General features: G+C 45.3%; 1 protein-coding gene and 1 long non-coding RNA gene across 6 annotated transcripts in view; one reads left to right on the top strand and one right to left on the bottom strand.

Moving 5' to 3' along the window:
• Positions 1–7,923, top strand: part of LOC119172355 (uncharacterized) — a 101,654-nt gene extending 93,731 nt beyond the window's left edge. For both annotated transcript variants that reach the window (XM_075893640.1, XM_037423418.2), the window contains one exon: positions 1,487–7,923. In XM_075893640.1, coding sequence (XP_075749755.1) covers positions 1,487–1,833 — 347 coding nt within the window. In that variant the 3' untranslated portion in view covers positions 1,834–7,923. The remainder of the gene's footprint in view (positions 1–1,486) is intronic.
• Positions 1–22,716, bottom strand: part of LOC142814598 (uncharacterized) — a 496,656-nt gene that overhangs the window by 381,190 nt on the left and 92,750 nt on the right. The gene's annotated exons all lie outside the window — the stretch shown is intronic.

The raw sequence follows: 22,716 nt of genomic DNA, 5'->3' as shown, positions 1-22,716 counted from the left end.
GCACTTATGTTATCCGGTCACAAGAGTTGAATGATATTTCTTAAGGCAAAAATTAACCGATTATCAACGTCATTTCAAGAGTAAATGGTGTGACACAGGTGCGACCCTCAAAGAATTTCGCTGTCGTAGTCACTGCATTGAGTTTCGTGTGCCAATAATTATTACATATGGTAGTCTCTGTTATATATATATGTAGTTATCAACACACACACACACGCACACACACACACACACACACACACACACATATATATATATATATATATATATATATATATATATATATATATATATATATATATATATATATATATAAAATCATTGCCCCACCAGTTTTATGTGACTCTCAGTTTGAAATATTTTACAATGTATGTGTTTTTATTAGGCACTTTTTGCACCACTTCCTATCGTTGGATCATCACCCCCTTTTTTTCCCACTAAGAAAACTTTATACTTTCTCTATCTCTATCGTTCGCATGTATAATATTTTGTATGGCAGTAACGTTTGACGACACCATTGCGACTCACATGCGTGCTTTCTTTCTTTCTAACATGACTTGGTTTGTTAGACTGCTCATAATTCTATATATATATATATATATATATATATATATATATATATATATATATATATATATATATATATATATATATATATATATATATATATATATATATATATCGTCTTTCGGTGCCTTCTAGCGCAATATTTGCTTTCTCTGTTATGACCGGAAGCCGTGTCGGCACTACACACATGAATGTTCACAACGCTCAGGGCATTATGCTGTTCGCATGGAAAGTGATCATGCAGAACAACCAATTTACGCTGCAACTTTTTTTTGTGTCGTGTCTATAGGTACCGGTAAAAGAAAAGATGCTCACAGGGTCCGCCGAAGGTGACACGAAGGCCAAAGGCACCGTCCTTTTCTTTTCACCGAATTGCGTTGATTTCCCCGCCCGCGAGAACTCTGCATCTAGCGTGGCATCCGCACGACTCCGTGATTGGAGGCATTGCAAACTCTCTGCACTTCAGGCGCCTCCGCGAATGACCCATCTATGATCAAGCGACGATTTTATGCTGGCATGTCAAGACAGAGTAGATAGATATGTGGGGTTCAACGTCCTAAAACCACCATATGATTATGAGAGACGCCGTAGTGGAGGGCTCCGGAAATTGCGACCACCTGGGGTTCTTTAACGTGCACCCAAATGTCAAGACAGAGTGCTGTCTATGTCTGTGGTGCTGCTGTGGTGACGTCTAAAATTTTGTCTATGTGTGACGTAACGATTGCGCCTTATGGTGAAGTCATCACACGACGCTGTTTTTTTGCATCGCTCGTGTTGACGCCGACGGTCCCTCAGTATTCGTGTCTGAATGAGACATCTAAGGCTTTCGCCACGTTTACGGTGTTGATGTGTAAGCGAACTCCTCCTAATCGTCCTTGCGTTGACCGTGGACCCCGACCTTTTTTCTTTATCGTTTCAGTGCCCAAGCACGAGTACGGCGGCTTCGGCGCGACCGGCGCCGGCGGTCCGTGCGGGCCCAACGGCACGGGCCGCACCAACTTCACCACCAAGCAGCTGACGGAGCTGGAGAAGGAGTTCCACTTCAACAAGTACCTGACGCGCGCGCGGCGCATCGAGATCGCCACGGCGCTGCAGCTGAACGAGACGCAGGTGAAGATCTGGTTCCAGAACCGCCGCATGAAGCAGAAGAAGCGCATGAAAGAGGGCCTCATCCCGCCAGAGTCGTCGCCGCCCGACGCGTCGGTCGGCACCCTCTCGCCGGGAAAGCTGTCGCCGCCGTCGCCCCAGCAGAAGGACAGCCAGTGAGGAGCGCCCCCCAGCGTGCGGCCTAAGCTGCCTACATGCGGCGACATGGGCCAGAACCCTTCTTCCACGAGCTGTGTCAGCCCACGGCCGCTACGCGTTTAAATCCCCCCCTTGAACCCCCCGGGCACACCACCGCCGATAGCTCGCTCTCTCTCTCTCTCTCACGTGCTCGTGGCCGTTTGACCTGACTCACCGACATTCGTGCCCCACCCGCACGCTATCTGTGCACTTTGAGTTCAGTGATGAGTGGGTGTGACACCAGTGCAATGTCAGTGCAGCTCCGGTCTACATTTTAACGAATATAGGTGCTCTGGTGATGAACTCGGTTAGCATCAGGGCTCTGACGGAACTGCCTCAACTGTTTCACTTTGCCATCGCGAATACGAGCGTCGTTTGGAATTGATAATACCAGAGCCGAAGGGGAAAGCTAATCGAACTAACGACGGGCTGTACCGGTGCTGCCCTCGTGCAACTCCAGAGCTGCACACAGAGCTGCATCTACTCTTCCACTTCTGGCATATCGAATGCTAGTGGAACTTAAAAGCAAATAATGGCCAGCCACATATTCGAAATTTTGGCGCAATTTCACGTTCGAGACGTCCCCGAAGCGGGCGTCAAGCTTCAGCTTCGTTTTCGCGTATAGCGGAAACCACCGGTCTCTAATTTCGCTTTCTGTGGCAACTACTGGCAGAATTCTGGGCGGTTTATTTCGAAATCCCACGCCGTAGTGAAAGTGAGCGTCGCCTTCTTCGGGTGAAGTAAGCGCGAACACCTTTTTTTCTTCCTCTCCTTCATTCACGGCCATCGTACTGTAACGTCAGCGAAATGGGCAGTCGTGCACGACCTGTGAACGGTTGCTGAATGGGACGTTATGTGTTAAAATGCAACAGTTGAGCCGCTCCGGAAAACTACTTTCTGATTCATCTTAGTGGCTCCAGTACTCCGAGCATTTGTGAAATATTCCCAGCACGAACGCTGAAGAAGCATTTGTTCAATTCTTATCACCGCCACTTCGAACGAAATCGAGTACGCCGTTTATTTGCGAGTCGAAAAAAAAAAAAAAGGCATCGAATAACACAAGACAACCGGAGAGCAGCTTTGCTCCTTTAACGCGGTTGCATTTTACACGCTACGATATCATGCCCAGCGTGATTTCTAACAGTCCATCCATCTCAACTACAAATCCTTGTTGCTCGTGTTTTCTACGGTTGGGCGATCAGTAGCTCAAGCAACGTGGTGCATTGGGAGTGCGAACCAAGAGCACTCGGGAGAAACCTTAGCTGTCCGAAACGTAGGCAACTACTGAAGCAAACTATAGAGATGGCATGGGAACAGTTCGCCTGTGTGTGCGTGTGTGTGGGAGGGAGAGGGGGGGTGCTGAAGTCTTGTAGGACGCACCCCTCCCCCATTATTCCTGACTATCTTCCTACCATTTTCTTTCTTTCGAGACCAGTTTTATTCACGAAAGCCCAGCATCCAATCTCTCTTGACAGCCGTCGCCTGTGGGTGAATTCGCGTAGGTCGAATGGGAGAGGCGAGCTGCAGAGACGTAACGAGCGGGCGCTTTCCAAAGCGCCTTCACGAGGTTGCTGCGAGCAGCCTGGAATCATATAAGCAAAATACTGTGAAAAGGGAAACCTTGCCTCAGGAACGTGTGTGTGTGGATGCTTTCTTGAAGCACAGGCCAATCCGGTGTCAGCCTATTAAATGAAAACAAGGGGCTCGTTCCGACCCCCTTGGAAACGAAGTCTGTCTAACTCGCGAACCCGGCACTTTGGAGGATACATAACCATATATAAAAAAAAGAGGAGACGGAGTATGAGAGAGAGAGAGAGAATATACTATCGTGGTGGTGCGCCAATCCGCGAAGGTCGTCTGCACAGCATCCCGTGCACAGCAGCAGCTAAATCTCTCGCGCGCCTTCATGGAAAAAGTGAACTACAAGAAGGCCCGTACAAGCCCCAAACACTGAGACGCTCGTTCGAGCGGCCGCATTGTTGATTCTTTTTTTTTAATTTCTTTCGCTCATCAAAGTGCAATGTCCCTTCTCCGGCTCTTGGAGGGGAAGAGGAATATAACAAAACTGCCCGCCGCACTCCCCCATTTTCTCCCCCTCATCCCACTCGTGCATCCCCACTTTCTCGCCCCCTTCCCACCAACCGTGACAGACTGTGAGCCGGGCAACAGGGCACCGCGACAACGAGGAACACCGCAACGACGAAGCGACGATGGACAGCTTGTGCTCGCCCCTGTGTTCGCAGTGTGTCCCAAGGACCTACGACAAAACGAGAGCGCGCGCACACACGCATGGACTCTCCGCAGTGATGGTGAATAAGCGTGTGCGCATACTGTGATCCATTCGAACATTTTACTGTTCTTTTTTTTTCGGTTTTTATTTTCTAGTACGCATGTAGTATGACTGCGTCTCTCTCTTTTTTTTTCGTTTTTTCTCCAATACTTCTACGAGACATTTTTTTTCTTTTCCTCCGTCTTCTTTTTGTGTCTTTCTCTGCCGGGACCATGTTGTTATTTTTTTTTCTTCATCTCGTTACATATGGCCCGGCTACCGCCGTTATTCAGGAAGTGTTGCTCCCTGGGACGTTCCCGGGACGTTCCCGGGACGTTCGTGCCCTTGTACATTGCGCCATGTTTATTTTGTGACATACCGTTGTTATTATTTTAACTTGCGCTCTGTTCCTTTTTTTTTTCTCGAGCACGTCGGAGGCAGAACCAGTGTCTTCTACACACAGTGTCTATACTATAATATACAACATGGCGGGCGCTTTGCCGTCGCCATCCTGAACAGGGTATCTACATTCAACGCGCCTTGTACGGCTCGCTCGCGACAACGTGAACACGCAAGGACGCGCGGCGCGAGTGTTGTGCGACTGTGTCTCTGAGCTGCGACATTTTTGTTCACGAGTGACTCAGCTATTCCAGGTATAGACCCCTCCCGCGCGACATCGGCGACAAAGTCACAAACGGTCATACTTACGCACCAGCGACACCTGCAAAACTCGTCAAGTGAGATGCGAGTGACTTCGCGTGCAACGACAGTGGTGTCCTCTAGTGCAGCTGTTTGGCAGCTGCGCGATCTCTGTCAACTGATAACTAAGATCACCTAATCTAAACACAGTATGGTTTTCTGTCTCTGTTTTTTTTTTTTTTTTGAATAAACATGGTACTACAAACGCCGTCACCTGTTAACAAACTTAGCACCGGCCAAACGGTGTTACGTCAGTTCGATGCAGAAGCGGATTCTGAATAGGTTCTGCACGGATAGATTAAAACAGGGATTCGCTCAGATTCATGTAACATACAGGGAGGAAAAAAAATGATCCGCATAGTTAACGTGCCTGAAATACCACTTTGCCGATTGCCGAGACACACAGATGCAATAACATCCCCTTTTCCAGGCTGTAGCCGAGGGGTCATTAACGTTGTTGTCGAACGCGATGGTCTGCAGGCTGTCGTTGCACGTGCAAGTCTTCGTCATCCGCTTTGTTTTCGCACATGCGCAGTACAGGCAGCTACAAGGCAGCGGATCTATGCTACATTATATTTATTAGCGTTTTAGCTCGCATTAAGTACGAATATTATATTTTCAGAGGTACTTTATACACTGTTCACGCGACTGAGTTTTGCGATTGATGCTCAATGCTGGGTCAACGCAAACGATAATCTTAAGAAAACAGGGTGTGGTTAATCTGACGGATTGAATTTTTCTTAGCACTTCCATTAAAGAGCCGCAAGGGCTAGGTCGGAATTCCTGGGCTTTCCCCATAGGTGGGAAAAAAGGTCAATACACTTTACTAATGCGCACAACAGGCTGTCATCGTTGTTGTCGCCAATAAAAAAAGGAAAGCTTGAGGATTACGGTGAGAGGCTTTGCATTCCTCGATCGATAAACGTGCATGTGAAATGCAGTTCTTTTTTGTAACGTTTTTTTCTCTGGAAACGAAAACACGGACTGCGTCGTACTTAATAGCGTGAATAGCTTAGAAATAGGGCAGTTTGAGGCTATAGGTGTCGGGGCCTCCTTTGTCCGTGCAGCTGAATATCGGGATATAGATGAGGGTCTTCTTTCCTCACGCGTCACAAGAGTTCAAACGCCCTAATGCTCCACTCTCGAAATTTGTAGTCTCAATTTGAACATTATTGTCCTCTCTGCGACGCACTGCATCGCGAAATGTGGCAGCCAGTAGAACTGAAGCAACACCCGAGAAGATGCAGTGCAGTAAAGGAAAGTTTATTCAAACAGTGCGCGCAAACACTGGAGACGCTTATACGCTGAAAACTTCCAAATCGCGTTAGCAAAATTTATACAAACGCTAAACGAAATTTCACACACTCCTATGCTGATATTAAGAGATCGCCAAGGCTATCCACTTGCGTTGTCTCGCGATTTCTCGCTGCCTTTGAAGAGGATCACATCCTCTGCACCAGTGGAGGCAGTGCAGTCGGATCAGTTTGTATTACACAAGGAAAATTTCCTTTTAGACTTCCACGCTTCGCGAGATGATATTTGACCTTTTAGTCCTTGTTATAAAATTTGTAATGGTGCCACCTAGCTGTTTCACCGCAGGTGTATAGCAACGCAAACTTACACTATATGCGCTCGGCGTTACATAAGCTCCATATTTGTGTCTCCGAACTCTGCTCTGTGCGTTGATTTCACACTGCAGACACCTTTCCAGTTTCTGGGGCTAAATGGAGAAACAAAGCGAGTTGACAAGACAGGTGTACAATCACTGACAACTTCAACAATATAGTTTGGCCCAGTGAGCACTCCAAGACCCAACGTGGCCGCCCCTTTGTAACTCTGACTGTAACGACGCCGATATAATGACACCTGATCCATTTGGCACGTATTTAATAAGCATACTCGGTTCAACGCCCAAGCAGTATTCGTTAGTGCAGAGGGTTTCTTCAAAGGATCAGCCAATTCTGTCTTTAACCGTGCGTACCGTAACAAACGCATACAAGGTCAAGAGTTTTTCGGTGCGGTAAGCGCCCGGACGAAGATTTACAGCTTCTTCGCGCATGCTCAAACCTTGACGGACGTCGTTGCCGAAATTGTTGGACGGCTGGGTGTAAATAAGAGGCCCGTTCAATGCGATCGCGTGAGCACTGAAGCCTTCGAATGCCCGCGCGTGCGCATTTTAGGAAGACAAGAAGACAGACAATTGCTTAAGCTGCAGGTGCGCATGCGCGTACACCACTGGATGTACAGGGAAACACAAAACCAATCGGAGGAACCAGGGTCGTGGAGCATCGTTCAAGAGACCGTACTTATTTTTTTTTCTCTTTTTCTTTCGCTCTCTCTTCTAGATGCTCCACTTTAGGTATATAAATAAATGAGTCTATAAAGAATTATATATAGTATATATATATATAAACGATTTCCCGAATTATGTACAGGTTTTAAGACGTCTTATGTACAGTTTCTACACGCCTTCTACTGTAAGTAAAGCCTCGAGAGACTCCGCGGAGGCTGAAAGTGGTCGTGCAACATTGGGGCGTTGTTGTCGCTTACACGTTTCCTTCATTGTCGCTTCAACCATGCCAACGCGCAGCATCAGCCTCTGCCGAGGCCCCACAATCTAACAGGGTATTCCGAATACGTATGCCTTATGTCATCGTTGCTTCTCAAGCTGACTTTATCGGCATTTGAGGAGGGTAGAAGCAGCGGAAAAAAAGGAAAGAAGTAAAAACTACTGAGCTCTGATTTATTTGCGCGTTTCGCATAGCATCGCCTTATAGAAAATGCAAACATGTAGCGCGCGCTGGGATGTTTCAGGTGTGCAGTAGGTCATTTAGAAGCCCTGTGATGCACGCCCGTGCAGTCGCAGAAAGTGTGTAGTTGGGAAGAAGCAGAAATTGGCTGCGATAATGGCACTGTTGTTCCGTGTAAATTCTGCCAATCTCCTATCTCTACTCTGAACTGTCTCTTGATTTTTTTTTATAAATTGCTTTCTGCTCACCACGTGTCCCGTGCACTTTTCTTGTTTTAACTTATTGTGTTTTGCGAGGAGGCGTTTGCGTTTCTGTAAACGATGGCTGAATAAAAAAAAAAGTCAGAAGATGAAACGTGTCGTCTGTGCATACTTCATGTGAGACTGCTTAACAAGCGTGACGTAATAACAGGCATGACAGTCGTGGCATGGCGTATTGATGCCTGTGCGAGTGTTTGTGTGCCGTCGTATCTTACAAGGACCATGTCACTAAACTGGTCACTAAACTTACGGATAGGCATAAGCATGTCGCATTTATGTGTATAAACCTGACATGGAAAATATTTTCATACAAGGACCAGGTCCTGCAAGATTTGGATAGACGATATTTGACGGATATTACAGACACGTATACGTACCATCCAACGTCTGTGTACTTGCTCATATTAATGCGTGCACCGGCCAATCAGAAATTTTAAGGGTGCAAAAGGGATACCATCTTGCGCGTTCATGTTGCGCAGAGTTTATAAAGAGCTTTATACATACGTGTGCTAGAAAATACTGTATGACAGAGATAGTACACGGAATGAGGCCTGACTCTGCATACACGCCGGCTTGGCCATTCAAGACTGGGCGGGGCACTTTCCCGTGTTGTGCTTTCCGTGGTGACATGTATCTGCGACATTGGATATTTTATCTGGCTGCGCCCACGTTTTGATATGGAGTGCAGTGATGGTATACGCAGCTTGATTTATATGTGGGGTTTAACGTCCCAAAACCACTATATGATTATGAGAGACGCCGTAGTGGAGGGCTCCGGAAATTTAGACCACCTGGGGTTCTTTAACGTGCACCCAAATCTGAGCACACGGGCCTACAACATTTCCGCCTCCATCATGGTATACGCAGCTTGCAAAAAGCTTTTACAGGCACGAATAAATTGGAAGATGTCATTTCTCCTGAAAGGCCCACGAAACAATGGAGGAGCGTGCAAAGGGTTCTCATGCCTTTCCTGCGAGACAATGGGCACTGTGACACTTGGTGACGGAGACGATCAGGCGAAACGATCGTCGGTCATTTAGGCCAGACTAACCCCGCCTGTTGAAACACCACGACCACTTTCCGCAATCTGTGTAATGGTGCATTTTTTTGTTGTTGTTTTCACATGTGAGGCCACTTGAAAGGCTTGGCAAGTCACACCCAGAAACGTTCTTCTACCATACAGTGACATGTCACTTCGAGACCTATTAGCACCTCGTCGAAGAGCAGACTATGCTAAAAAAAAAACAAAATGTTCGCTTTCGTTAATATCTATAGACTAAACTTACATCTTTGTTTTCGAGGCACCCAAAAATATTTTTTGACAGCTTAGGACGCCGTAATCACATCCGTTACTCAGTGCAAAAACTCCTGACGTCTGCACAATAAATCCAACCGAGAGTGTCCATACGATTGCCATCGCAATAAAACTAGCGCGGATTGCGGGCGTGCATCATGGAAGCAAACGCCAGACTTCGCAGTGATACGACAGTCATTATCACGTTAAGGTAGTTTGAAAGCTTTGGTTAGTTTGCCGGAACAACAAACAGTGCAGCATGAACGCTCAGTTCTTGATAAATATTAAGAATATTGGGACACATCCAAGACATCTCCCCGCTAAAGGCCGTACTGCTGAGAGGTAAAAAAAGAGAGAGAACAAATTGAGAGAAAGGCAGGGAGGTCAACCAGAATTGTAGTATCCGGTTCACTACTCTGCACTAAGGGGACGGGGAAGAAAGAGGAGAAGGAAAGTGAAGAGATCAGTAGACGCTCGTGAAAAAAGAAAAATAACAATAGTGCGAGTGCTATAGCCTATTCAATAGGCATCTCCGAGCAAAGAGTTCAATAAGCCATTGACAGATTTCTTGCGGGAAGCCAGATCATGTCGACATCCGAGCACTGACTGTTCTGACAAGGGTGCGTTTTCAAGGCGGGCTCGCAGCCTGCGTACACTGTAGCGAGGCCAGGGACGAAGGACGCGCTCTATGGTGTCATCACTGCTGCAATCATCGCAAGCATCATTTGTCTTCGAAGCAGATTCAACATACACAGGTTTGGTGAAAGCGACACCAAGCTACCGTCGGCAAAGCACCGTTGCATCTAGTGAGACATCTTCAGCCATCACTTAGTCTGATGCAACTTTAGAAGACTTCGGCATTTTCTCCTCAAAGGCGAATGGACACAAGTCTGCACCGGTGGACACGCACTCTGGAGTGACGTAACGAGCCGGATTACTCGAGCGGAGCTATTTCTTCGACGAAAAAATAGAAATAGGTGGTGTAGTGCTACAGTGGTCTGGTTGGATCCTCTACGCCCTGTTTAACTTCTATGCGCCTGTATATACAGTAGTGATAATTTACCCGGCTTACCAACTATAGCCGATGCATGCTAAAGCGGTAGCATGCAGATAAAGAAGGTGGTTGTCACAACGTAATTATTGAAAACAGCAGTTAAAGAAGCGAATGATGGTATAGGGGACGTTACGTATATAGGCTCTTTTAAGTGCATTGTAGTAATTGTATTCTACCAAGTCACATATGAAGAAAGTAAAGTGGGTCGAATCGGCCACCTTCGGATGCTCTGCGAGACTTCACGTTTTTGTCATCAATTGACCCGTATTTTTCGTTAGCAATCACGTACCATATGTATATAGCTCCTTACGGATCGCGCTTAAGAGCACGATAAGAAACTGGTTGTCTCCAAGAGAAGTCGGCCAGCCGACAGATACGCAGTCAACGCATGAACAGCTTGCGTGCGTATGCGTATAAGCACAGACCTATCGGAGCTTCCAACGCATCCATATTCGAGCATGTGCTGTACGTGCGTTTGCTCAGCTGGAACGAATGAAAACGTTCCTTATTTTTCGTATGTACATTCGCGAGTGCATTTTATTCAGGTGCGAAAAGTCCGAGAGCAGGAAACAAGTAGCGGGACGCATTCGGATTGACACAGACGCATCGGCCACGCGCATATATATGTGGACGCGCGTGCCATCATCGTGGCAAATTTTTCCTGAATTCGAGGAAACCTGGATCGCAAATGGGAAGGGAGGGGAAAAAAAGAAAAGTCAGTCACTCGGTTGGAGCGTGACTTTTGCGCTGTTGCGTGTGCCCCGCGGGTATCGTGCGGCAGCAGAGTATACGCACAGTTAAAAAAAAAGAATTTGCACTGGCTGAGCTTGGGTATACGCCAGGATACACGTAGCGTAAGCTATGAACGGACGGACTGACGGACGAACTAAAGCGAGCGAGTTCACGCAAGTCGAGCACAAGCCGACTATATAGTGACACGTCCCTCCAGAAGCTTCCAGGCCTTCTCCTCCGACGCGCCGGCTCTGCGCCTCGTGACGTCACCGCTCCTAGGGCATGCGTAGCGCGACTCTCGATAAGCCACGCGAAGCTGCTCGACCTCGGCCAGTGTAGCTTACGCTACGAAAAAACTCCAGGCCTGCGGAGAATGCTCAACACAGTCACAGCGAAAGATGCAACAGCAGCCTTTCTGTATAACCCGTTGTGAACACTCACGTTGTGAACACGAGTATGGTGCAAGGTACCCACTAAATATATATACGACATAAATCAGCATATATCCTGAGAAATGGAGAAGCACCTCCTATGCAGTTACCCGTCAATCTGTGTCAGGTAGGTAGTCGTAGAGACATTTTAAGGCCTCATGTTCACTTCGTTGATGCTGCGGCTAACGACATGAAGCATTCAGGCGGAGCACTTTGTAATAGGTGGGATGCTTCAAACCATGACATCTGTGACGCAATTCGCATTGTGTCACGCCTGGCTGCTATCTTACTCTTCCACCATTATACTACATAAGTTAACGTGATTCCCTAAGCGCCATTGTGTGCATGTATAGCTAGTTTTTATTATTGTGATAGCAATTATATGGACGCTCTCGGCTGGATTTTGCCGTCGGCGTCAACGTCACTCGCCTTATGTGTATACATAACTATATATATGAAAATGCACGAAAGAAAAAAATAAAGAAAAAAGACTCCGGAGCGCGGAACTTACCTTGGGTCTTTTCAACCGTGAGTGCGCTGCGTTAACTACTAAGCCACTGTGGGGCACATCCTGCACCGTTCAAACGGCAAGCTATTTATTATACCACTTACCACTGCTGACGGGAAACTCGGGGGGGGGGGGGAATTATCATTTTTTCAGCATTACCAGCAAGATGGCGCAATAAGGGTGCCATCTTGCGACGAGCGCGCGTCACCTCATCGCGTGGCGGCGCGCGCTCTGATCTCCCACATGTACTTTGCCCCGGATAGAGGAGGAGAATGATGCTCCCTCGCGCGCCCTTATCTCGCGATTGGGAGGATCGTACGTATAGGCTGGCCTCGGGCGTTACCTTGAACGATTCTGTTGTAGCTACCCGGCGCACAAAGGTCACTGCAATCATTGCAGTCTCCATTTGCGAAAAGCGCGCGCTTTTCAGACTCAGCGAAGTATCAACTGAGATGCTTGTTCGCGTGCATCAATACCTGTAAGTACGTTTTGTGCGTCATTTTTGCGTGAGAAACGCGGGACACGTTTCAACCTGCTTTCTATTCTGCGCGTGACCTTTCCATTTGTTGCTATCACGTTCATTGCTTCGCCTTTGCGGCCAAGCTGTGACTTTTCTTCTAGCGAAGAAGTTTGGAGCACCTGTGGAGAGTAAAATACTGGACCGCCACGCAGAGGGCTCGGGTTGAAATCACATTTCATCCTATATATTTTTGTTGTCATTTTTTTTCTTCTAACTCATTTTGCGCGGTAGCGGGTATACGTACACCGGCAACGGTAGCATTAGTGCGACAGCGACAGACAACTACGCCTCCAAAAGCGGCTGTTGTGATCTAACAGCTTTCGCAACAAAAACTGACGCACATATTTTAAGCTTTTATTTTAATTGTGTGTATTGTAAATGGTGGAGTTTTACAAGCCAACACCACGATGTTATTATGAGGAACGTCGTGGTGGATGGAGGACTCCGGATAGTTTTCTGTCATCTGTGTACTCCTTTAACGTGGGTGTTTTTAGCACTTCGCCTCCGTCAAATTGTGGTTGCCGCGGTTTAGCAGTCTACAGGGCGTGCTCGAGCTTAGCAACGCGACACCCTATTTTAAGCCACCTCAGCGGGCCCGGATGACATATTGCGAAGTGTCAATGGCATGCCTCGTTTTTCAAGCAAAGTGTGTGACGACTGACCTGTGAAGCGGCATGGGATGATACGAAAAACCCTCTTCACCGAGAGCTGCCGTGCACCACATAAATAAGAAATAAAGTTGTTTGAAACAAACTTTATTATCCCCATAGAGATGACACATCAGTTACGTTATGAAGGCTGGGCCACGTTACACACACACAGGAGCTGCGAAGTCATATTTTTTTATATACAAAGAGCAAATGAGAAAAGAGTATTGCGCCAGGAACTCTGGGGTATTCGTATCAGGGAAGAAACGAGAGCATAAAATTGAGTCAGTTCTGCCGGCAGAAGACTCTGGGTCTGTTATATCTTTGGGCAGTTCTTTCCAAATATGTAATGCGGCATGCGTGAATGTAAATGATCCAAAATTAGTGCGACATTTTGGAATGGTTAAGCTATTCGAGGTCACTGATCTTATCGAATATGGGATAATTTGGTAAACAATTCTTTACTTTACAGGAACACGGTAAGATTTCGTGCATTAGATTTTATATAGTAAATTGTGGACGTGCTATCAAATGCAGTATTTCAAAGAAAAAAATGTTAACGAATGAATATGCGTATGTAATCGAGTCCGTCCTTGTTAGAAACAAAATCTAATAGTGTGATATATAATCCCCCTTTAGTTCTCGCCTCTCAGTAGACCGTGGTACCGATGCTAAATTTTCTTTTTTACTTGTCATGGCATCCATCCTTTGGGATGTCAATTTCGCCACGATAACATCTACGTCGCTGTTCATTGGTTTCACAGTTTTTATTTGTTTTATTCATTCACAGGATTCCTGCAGTTGCAAAGTGGCTTTACTGCAGTGCGTTTTACATGTATACAATGTCAACATAACTTAATTTCATTCCTATAACACAATACGAAAACAGAAGGCATTATAAAGCAATAACGCCATACCCATCACATTTATTGCAATATGGAAATGGCAAACAGATGAGGAAGTTATAACACACAAGCCCCAAGAGATAAAGATAAGGGAGGAAAAAGACTAATATTGGTTATGTTTACTGGGCATATGTATAGGCGGTTGATCCCATCATCCACTTGTTTTTCAATAGAAGGAAATATAGGAAAACCAATAGATCCGTGGGAGCACTTCCGAATCTTATGCGTATGTTGGAAGTGTCCCTTTCAGTACGCTGGTACCAGTAGGTTTTCCTCTGCATAACTCCATTTTGATTGCAACATAGGACATGAAAAGTTTGTAATTTTTGCATCTTATACGATGAGAAGTCAGAAACTATCTACAGTTTACACTCTATACAGTATATTAACATCAAGCTAGGTTTAACCTATATTCACATCATTTTTTCTACGCCATCTTCCTCCATATCAATGCACTTGGTCAAACGGTCAACGAACTTATACGTATTCGTTCCAAGTAGGACGTTTTCGTTTGATCATGAAACCACTTTTGCACGGAATTTAGCACATCTAAATTTGAGGCAAGCGATGACCATGGCAAGGCTTTAGTGGCCTTTAGGTGGCTATACAAGCGCAAGTCACATGGTGCTAGATCTGAAATGTAGGAAGGTTGTTCTATTAACTCAAGTTTTATCGTGTTGAAGGTTTCAATATTATGATGAGAAGTGTGTGGCCATGCATTGTCACGCAACAACAAAACTTCGTTCGACAACAAATCCCGGCGTTTGCGGCGAATCGCGTGTTGGGAATGGTGAATTTTCGACCCCCGAAAACGCAGTTTTACGTGATAGTACGCTTCTGCCCTATTGCGAGGATAGTCTGTGATGAATGTCATCCTTTGAATCCAACCGACCAGAGGAAACGAATCACTGCTCGTTGTGTGTGTGTGCGCATGTGTGTGTGTGTGTGTGTGTGTGTGTGTGTGTGTGTGTGTGTGTGTGTGTGTGTGTGTGTGTGTGTGTGTGTGTGTGTGTGTGTGTGTGTGTGTGTGTGTGTGTGTGTGTGTGTGTGTGTGTGTGTGTGTGTGTGTGTGTGTGTGTGTGTGTGTGTGTGTGTGTGTGTGTGTGTGTGTGTGTGTGTGTGTGTGTGTGTGTGTGTGTGTGTGTGTGTGTGTGTGTGTGTGTGTGTGTGTGTGTGTGTGTGTGTGTGTGTGTGTGTGTGTGTGTGTGTGTGTGTGTGTGTGTGTGTGTGTGTGTGTGTGTGTGTGTGTGTGTGTGTGTGTGTGTGTGTGTGTGTGTGTGTGTGTGTGTGTGTGTGTGTGTGTGTGTGTGTGCAAAAATTTAAAAGAGCAGCAGGAACAACAAAAAGAAAGAAATGGACGACTTAAGGTCAAACTTTCGCAGTGCTACCACAACAGTATTACGAAAATAAAATATGTGTATAGACAGGAGACAAGCTGCGCAATATGAGAAAAGTTATGGCGAATGCGAAGATGATTTCTGGCTTTCTTCGCAGATGGTGTAGCACTAACCAACCTAAATATTACTTAATCTACGAGATGACAATGAAGAAAATGTATTTTTGCCAGGTTACCCCTTTCTGCGGTTTCTGCAAGATGCTTTCGAGCCGGGTTCCAAGCGAGGCAAGCCTATATAGTCAAGTCTTGCTCTTACATGGGGGGAATAGAAAGTCTTCTTTACCTTTTTTGTTGCATGACTAGAACTACTGTGAATAAGAACATTTTGATAACCTTTATTGTCGTTTCTTCTATATGCTTGATCCAATGCAATGATTTCCTTTAGAGAATTCCCAAATATTTAAATTCCGGTCCCTTGTTGAATGCGAAATCAAAAGAACCTCACAAGGCTTAGCTAGACCGCTTTTTAAATAAAATTATTTTATTTCGGTGACTTTCCTGCGCAGAGAGTGACTAAAGGCTTAAACAGCCTGAGGAAACCCCTGCCCCCGTTCAATTTGTGCACCGTTTTCAAAAACGTGTCCGATAATGTGTGCATTAAATTAAAACAACTTGGGCTGGGCTTAATATACAACTGAGAAAACTGAAATGACGACATCGATTTCTTCTGGTTACAAATATTGCATATATGTACAACATCACACAGTTAACACAGAAATGCGTGGGGCCTCATCTAGTGTGGGGCCGATGGGACGGCTTTATGCTCTACCATAGAGTACCAAGTGCTCTAAATTGTTAACCACGTGTTCGAAGCACACAGAAGCCATATTTAAACATATTTAACAAAAAATACACATTATAGGTGTACAAACATAAACAGATCATACAGATCACTCGCTCACTTACGTAGCATATGTACGTGCGAGATAAACTAAACGGGACTTTGTAACACGTTGCAGATCAGTATGAAATATCTGTGCCTCAGTACAACAGACATACATAAACTATATATTGGCTTGCTATTGGTACAACAAAGTAAATATCAATCCATCCTGCAACACGCATGCTGTCGTAACGGGAAAATTTTTATACAATCTGTTAATCTTACGAAGGCTATCTGTGCAATTTATTATGTCTTTCAGTGTGTTCAAGATTTGTATAGCTTGATAAGATAATAACTGTTTCCGTAATTTGCCCTAATTTTTAAAAGCTTCGTCATCTGCTGCCTAAACATGGACTGAGGGTCAGCTACCATGCCAAAATCTTTATATATGCTTGAGGTGTGCATATGCTGCGTTAGTTTTTAAGGGTAAGCTTGATCAGCGATAAGCATGTCATGCTGCATAAACGATTCCCGGGTGCGTAAATCCGAGACATCCCCTATACAATATCCAAAATTACGCAGCACTCGTTTTTGTAGTGTCGTTAGTCTACTATATAGTAGCGCTGAGTGATAGCCCATACCAGTGAACAACAGGCAATGTTCGAGTGGAATAAAGTGTAATAAAAAGTTTTTTGTTTTAGGAGGGTTAATAATGTACAAATCTTTTTAATAGATCCTATTGATCGAGGTATACATCAATTGCCAAGTGGTTCACATGGCATGACCATGCAAAGGGTTCGTGTAACCAAAGACCGAATTTTTTTTTGTTCACGTGTGTGCTTAATACTCTCAGTGCCGAAGATATAATGCATGTCATGTTGGTATTGTTTATCTGGGGGAGAAAAATAATGCACTTAGTTTTAGAGGCGTTTATTTGCAGGTAGTTTTCTTTTAACCGTTTGCAAAGCTTCTCCAGATAATCAATAATCTTTTCTTGAAGTTCCCGTTCCGTCCGCGAAGTAAAAAGAATATACTTGTGTCTTCCACGAACACTATACCATATCAAGAGTTTTGTCCATTTGTCATATATTTTTGATGTACAACAAAACCTATATAGAACCCAACACTCATCTTTGCGGTACTCCATTTATTACCTCTAACCGTGTAGAGGTGTAATTATTTACATCAGTAAGCTGGAACCGTTTCGTGGTTACATATATATATATATATATATATATATATATATATATATATATATATATATATATATATATATATATATATATATATATATAACTGAGATACTGGAATCATGGGAAGAGCGCCAACATCATAATAATCTACAAGAAAGGAGACATTAATGGCTTGAAAAATTACAGGCTGATCAGCTTACTGTCCGTTCTCTACAAAATATTGAAAAAATACTATATATTAGAATTAAAGCGGTATTAGAATTCAATCAACCAAAAGACCAAGCAGGATTTTATACAGGCTACTCCACAATAGATCATGTTCATACTATCGATGAGGTGATAGTGAATTGCGCGGAATACAACCAACCCCTTATTCATAGCCTTCATAGATTACGAAAAGGCATTTGACTCAGTAAAGACATCAGCAGTGATGAAGGCACTACGGAGTCAGGGCATCGGCGAACCCTAAACATATTGGAATAAATCTACAGTGAATCTACAGCCACCATAATCCTCCATAAAGAAAGCGACAGAATCCCAAGAAAGGTGTAAGGCAGGGAGACACGATCTTCCAATGCTCTTCACCCCGTGTTTACAGGAGGTTTTCGGGGCCCTAGATTGCAAAGAGTTGGGGATAAAGTTAATGGAGAGTATTTTAGTAACCTGCGCTTCGCGGATGGCAACTACTTTGATGAGTAACTCGGGGGACGAATCAGAACTCATGATTGCAGAACTGGACACGCACAGCAGAAGAGTAGGCCTGCAAATTAATATGCACAAAACTAAAGTAATATGCAGCAGTCTCGCCAGAAAACAGCGCTTATAGTGGTAAGTGGAGAGATATTGAAAGTGGTAAAGATATATGTCGATCTAGAACAGGTAGTAACCCCAGAGCCGAACCATGAGAGTGAGGTAGAATAAGGATGGGGTGGATCACAGTCGACACGCATTCTCAAATCATGAATGGTAATCGACCACAACAGCCCTCAAAAAGAATGTATACAGTAGCTGTACCTTGCCGGTACTTTACACGGTGCAGAAACTTGGAGGCTTTCAGAGAGCGTTCAGCTTGAATCGAGGACGACGCAGCGAACGATGCAAAGAAAAGTGATAGGTGTAACCTTAAAACACAAGAAGAGAGCAGAGTGGGCCAGGGAACAAACCGGGGTTAACGATATCATAGTCAAAATGAAGAAGAGGAAATGGACACGGCCCGGGCACGTAGCGCGTAGGCAAGATAACCGCTGGTCATTAAGGGTAACCGGATTATCCGAGAAGGAAAACGCGCGAGGGGTAAACGGAAAGTTAGGTGGTCTGACAGTGAGATTAAAAAGTTTGCAGGTATACAGTGGAATCAGAAAGCACAAAACCGGGTTGATTGGTGGATCATGGGAGAGGCTTTTTTCCCGCGGTGGGTGCAGTCAGGCTTATGATGATGGCGAGTGTCCACGCAGGCGCAAAAGGGTGCGAATAAATTCACGTATATATAGGCTTGCAAAAAACCCCCGCTCCAACGTGACCAGGTGATAACGCTAGCAGTGCCGCTGGGCTTGAGCAGTGCAATCTTGACCGATGCCATGCTCGAGCACCGGTGCTGTCCTGTTATCAGCTGTGACACAAGCACAAGGTAAGCCTGTGCGCTCCCTGCTGCCCCTGCTGCCAAAGATAGTCAAGATGCGTCTCCCAAGAGAGTGCTGCACAAATGATTTTCGCGTGTACATGAGGAGAGTCAGGGCACAATTTTTCCAAGAGTGTAGAACAAAAATACTTCACGAGATTTTACGTGGCGAAACCACGAGAATGATTATTGAGGCGTCGCGTATTGCGGGGATGCCTGGAACTAGTAAGCCATATCAGTAAAGAGAACATCGTTGGCTCTTCGCAGTAAGCCTCATGGAAATGAAAATCAGCGCGTTATTTTCGCAGCATCTTGAGCCCACCTCGGTGATACAGTGTTAACGCTGATCTGTTGCCGATCCTAAGGTCATGGGCTTGATTCCGGTCAGCACACGGTATAGTGTGTCAGGCAAATGGCTAGGCTTTAACATCTCCAGTTTTTGCCTTAAACGATCTTCTATTTCTTCTCTATCTCTCTCTCTCTCTCTTTCCTCAGCCTTCTCACGTCCCAGCGCCACTCTGCACTTCTTATTGTGACATCTCGAACCACAACCCTCCTCCTGAAAAGTGGGAAGCCTTCGCTAACTATAGTGCTCGGCTGCTGGCCAGAAGGTCGCGGGTTCGTTCGCAACCATGACACTCGCATTTCGATGGAGGAGAAGTGCGAAAATTAAGATCCCGCGTACACTGCGCGTGCACGTCAAAGGACACCAGACTGCCGAAATTTCAGGAACGATGTGGTTACGCGAAATACATCTTCACGACGCATGTCTCGTAAGCACATCATAGTTTTGATGCGAAAAATCCCAGATGATGATAATAATAATAATAATAATAATAATAATAATAATAATAATAATAATAATAATAATAATAATAATAATAATAATAATAATAATAATAATAATAATTAGTAGTAGTAGTAGTAGTAGTAGTAGTAGTAGTAGTAGTCATAATTACCAATCAACAATTACCATCGGTTATCCGGATGGCCGCAAGATATGTTTTCAGTGGCTCGCGTATAGGAGTGATCGGAAACGAAATTTCCGACGAAGTAGCCACTGCACCACACAAAAATAAAGATCACTTGACACTGCAGCGCCCATTTATTTCTGAGAAAGCAAGCAATTTTTAGATGCGGAAGCATCTTATACTCGCGCCTTGTAGTGCGCCGTCCGCGCCGTCCGCACCGCTTCTCGAACATTCGACAGCTGACGCGCGCGCATGCGCCGTCGTGCCGTCGCCCACCATCTGTGCTGCGCGCGCTTCTCCTTCGAGAACATTCGACAGCTGACAGCGCATGCGCCGTCGCGCCGTCGCCATCTGTGCCGCGCGCGCGCTTCTCCTTCGAGAACATTCAACAGCTGACAGTGCATGCGCCGTAGCGCTGTATATATACTCAAGGTCGGCGCTCGCTCGCTCAGTTGCCGCTCGTCGGTTGGTTTGTACGGCGCGTCGACGTCCAAGGTCACGGTGAAATGAATTCCAACGAATCCACAAACACAATGATCGACGTCCCTTCGACCAGCGCCGCCCTTTCGCATACGTGTGTACGTGTTCACTCATTTAACACCCCCTCCTACAACCACGTTAACCAATTTAGCCATCGACCCAAGTAAGTCGCAATTTAACACCCCATTTCACAACCACGTTAACCAATTTAGCCATCGACCCAAGTAAGTCGCACTTTAACACCCCGTTAACCAATTATATGCTCCGCATCCTCCTCAGTGTTCCCCCGAGGGAAGCTGCGGGCAATTTTTTTTTTCTGATCTGTGCCACAAATCATGCAAGGACGCTTGGTTTGACGAAAATACAAAGTCTTCACCGTTATATCAAATAGATCCATCTCTCCAATTTTCGCCTAATCAAAAGATCGATAGATCATTTGACACGCTACTGCACTGTCTAAGATTATAGGTGTTTCATACACACCTCACTTCTTATGCCGCGCAAATAGAAGAACGTCCCCGCACTGTGACCACTGCGATCATGTCGATGCATCAGAGGAGCATATTCTTATATAATGTCCGCAATATGACCAACAACGCTCTCAACTGAGGGATCGCTTGGACTGGCTCGACAGACGACCATTTACGATTAGAAAAATACTTGGATATGGCCACATTCTGATAATCAAAGGCGAACAGTGAGCGCTCTCCATGATTTTTTAATGAACACACATCCGATAAACTGTCTTTAGTTCATATTATACTTTGCCGCTTTTGCATGGACTCAATCTTCAATGTGGTCCCAATATATGAACCAATGAGGCTGCAGAAATCGAAAGGCCTGGCAGTGCATGTGTCAGCAGGCCTTCAATTGCTCTATCATGCACAAAAAGAAATAGATTTTCTTCAGAACATTGACATACGGGAATGTTTATAATGCGTTATCACAATGATTACTCTGTTAGGTGAATTATGTTTACTTTGATTTGTCATTTCTCTTATTTGTCAAATACTGCTCAAGTATATATTACGTGATTTCAGCAAATAAATCTTGTTGTAAATCAGTGCCGCTGTCTGTCTCCTTTTTTTTGTCCCTCGTTATTGGCGCTGTTTTTCATGTGAATCATGTCGTACCAACGCGCACCAGCAACCATGTTCACCGCTCTGATTAGTTATTTCCCTATCTTATTCTTAATTTTTCTTGTTTGTGTGTTTAACCTGTACATTACTGGGATGATGTTGGGATAACCGTCTTTAACATAGCTCACCTTCCCATATTCTGCCAAGTATAGGTGAAAAAAAAAAAGGAAAGCCTTGTAATAATCATACGGATAGCCCAGCTGTCTTATGCTGAAAAGCGGTGCACGACCTTTCTTTTTTAATACTTTAGAAAAATTTTAAAAATATACAACGCATAAATGCTGCTTACCTTGCCGGTTTCGACAAACAGGCTGCTTGGTGAATACTCCAGAAAGCATTTTTTTTTTTAGTCGAGAAGTAACAAAGCGAAAAGAGAGCTCAGCAGAGCGGGAAGGCATCTGAGAAGAAGACGGAGACAGTTTATTGGTTGCAGCGCCCACGTTGCTCGAGTATAATGCGGTCCAGCGGCCGACAAATCGGGCACCTTGCCCGCGACCCTCCCAGCAGCCCAGCGCGCGTCGCTCGGCTTGCACAGAAATAGGGCGTCCTCGCTCGCTGGCTTGGCTATCACGCCTCGCTACGGAAAACAGAGATTAGAAAGAAAAAAAAAGCGAGAAGGAACAAGAAGAAACAAACAGGTGCCGCGGCAGGCCCACCAACGTCGATGCGCACAATCACGACGGCGAATCTCCTTTTCCCCTTCGCCGATTATCCGCATTCCCAAACGCTCCCAGCACGAAGCGTGCACCCCGGTGGTTGCTATACAGGCGCGGGTTCCGGGGCCGAACTTGTTCAATCGCATCGCGATCCGCTGGATGTGTCACAACGATGACCGGAAACCGGCTACCGCGGCACTGCCTCTTGGACATGGGTCTGCGAAAATTGTGCAGCTCGCTCAGACTCACTCATAAAACGTATACTCTGTGCTTAGCACTCACTTGGACTCCGACTCACCGAAATTTTACTGAGAGTTGTTTTGATTCGGACTGGCGCTCACCATACTCACTCAGACTCAGACTCACGGCGTGATCTGAGTTTGCGTGATTCCGGGCGAGTCGACTCATGAGTTTGTAAGTCTAGAGTTTGCCGTGTGGGACCCCTGGCAAAGTACTTTAAGTTACAAACTTGAAAAAAATACAAAATAGAGCTGCAAGGTTTGTCCTAAGCCGGTACTCA

Source organism: Rhipicephalus microplus, chromosome 4, assembly GCF_043290135.1.
Source record: "Rhipicephalus microplus isolate Deutch F79 chromosome 4, USDA_Rmic, whole genome shotgun sequence".
Classification (NCBI taxonomy): Eukaryota; Metazoa; Arthropoda; class Arachnida; order Ixodida; family Ixodidae; genus Rhipicephalus; species Rhipicephalus microplus.
Note: the sequence above shows the minus strand (reverse complement) of the source record. Positions and strands in the feature narration are given on the sequence as shown.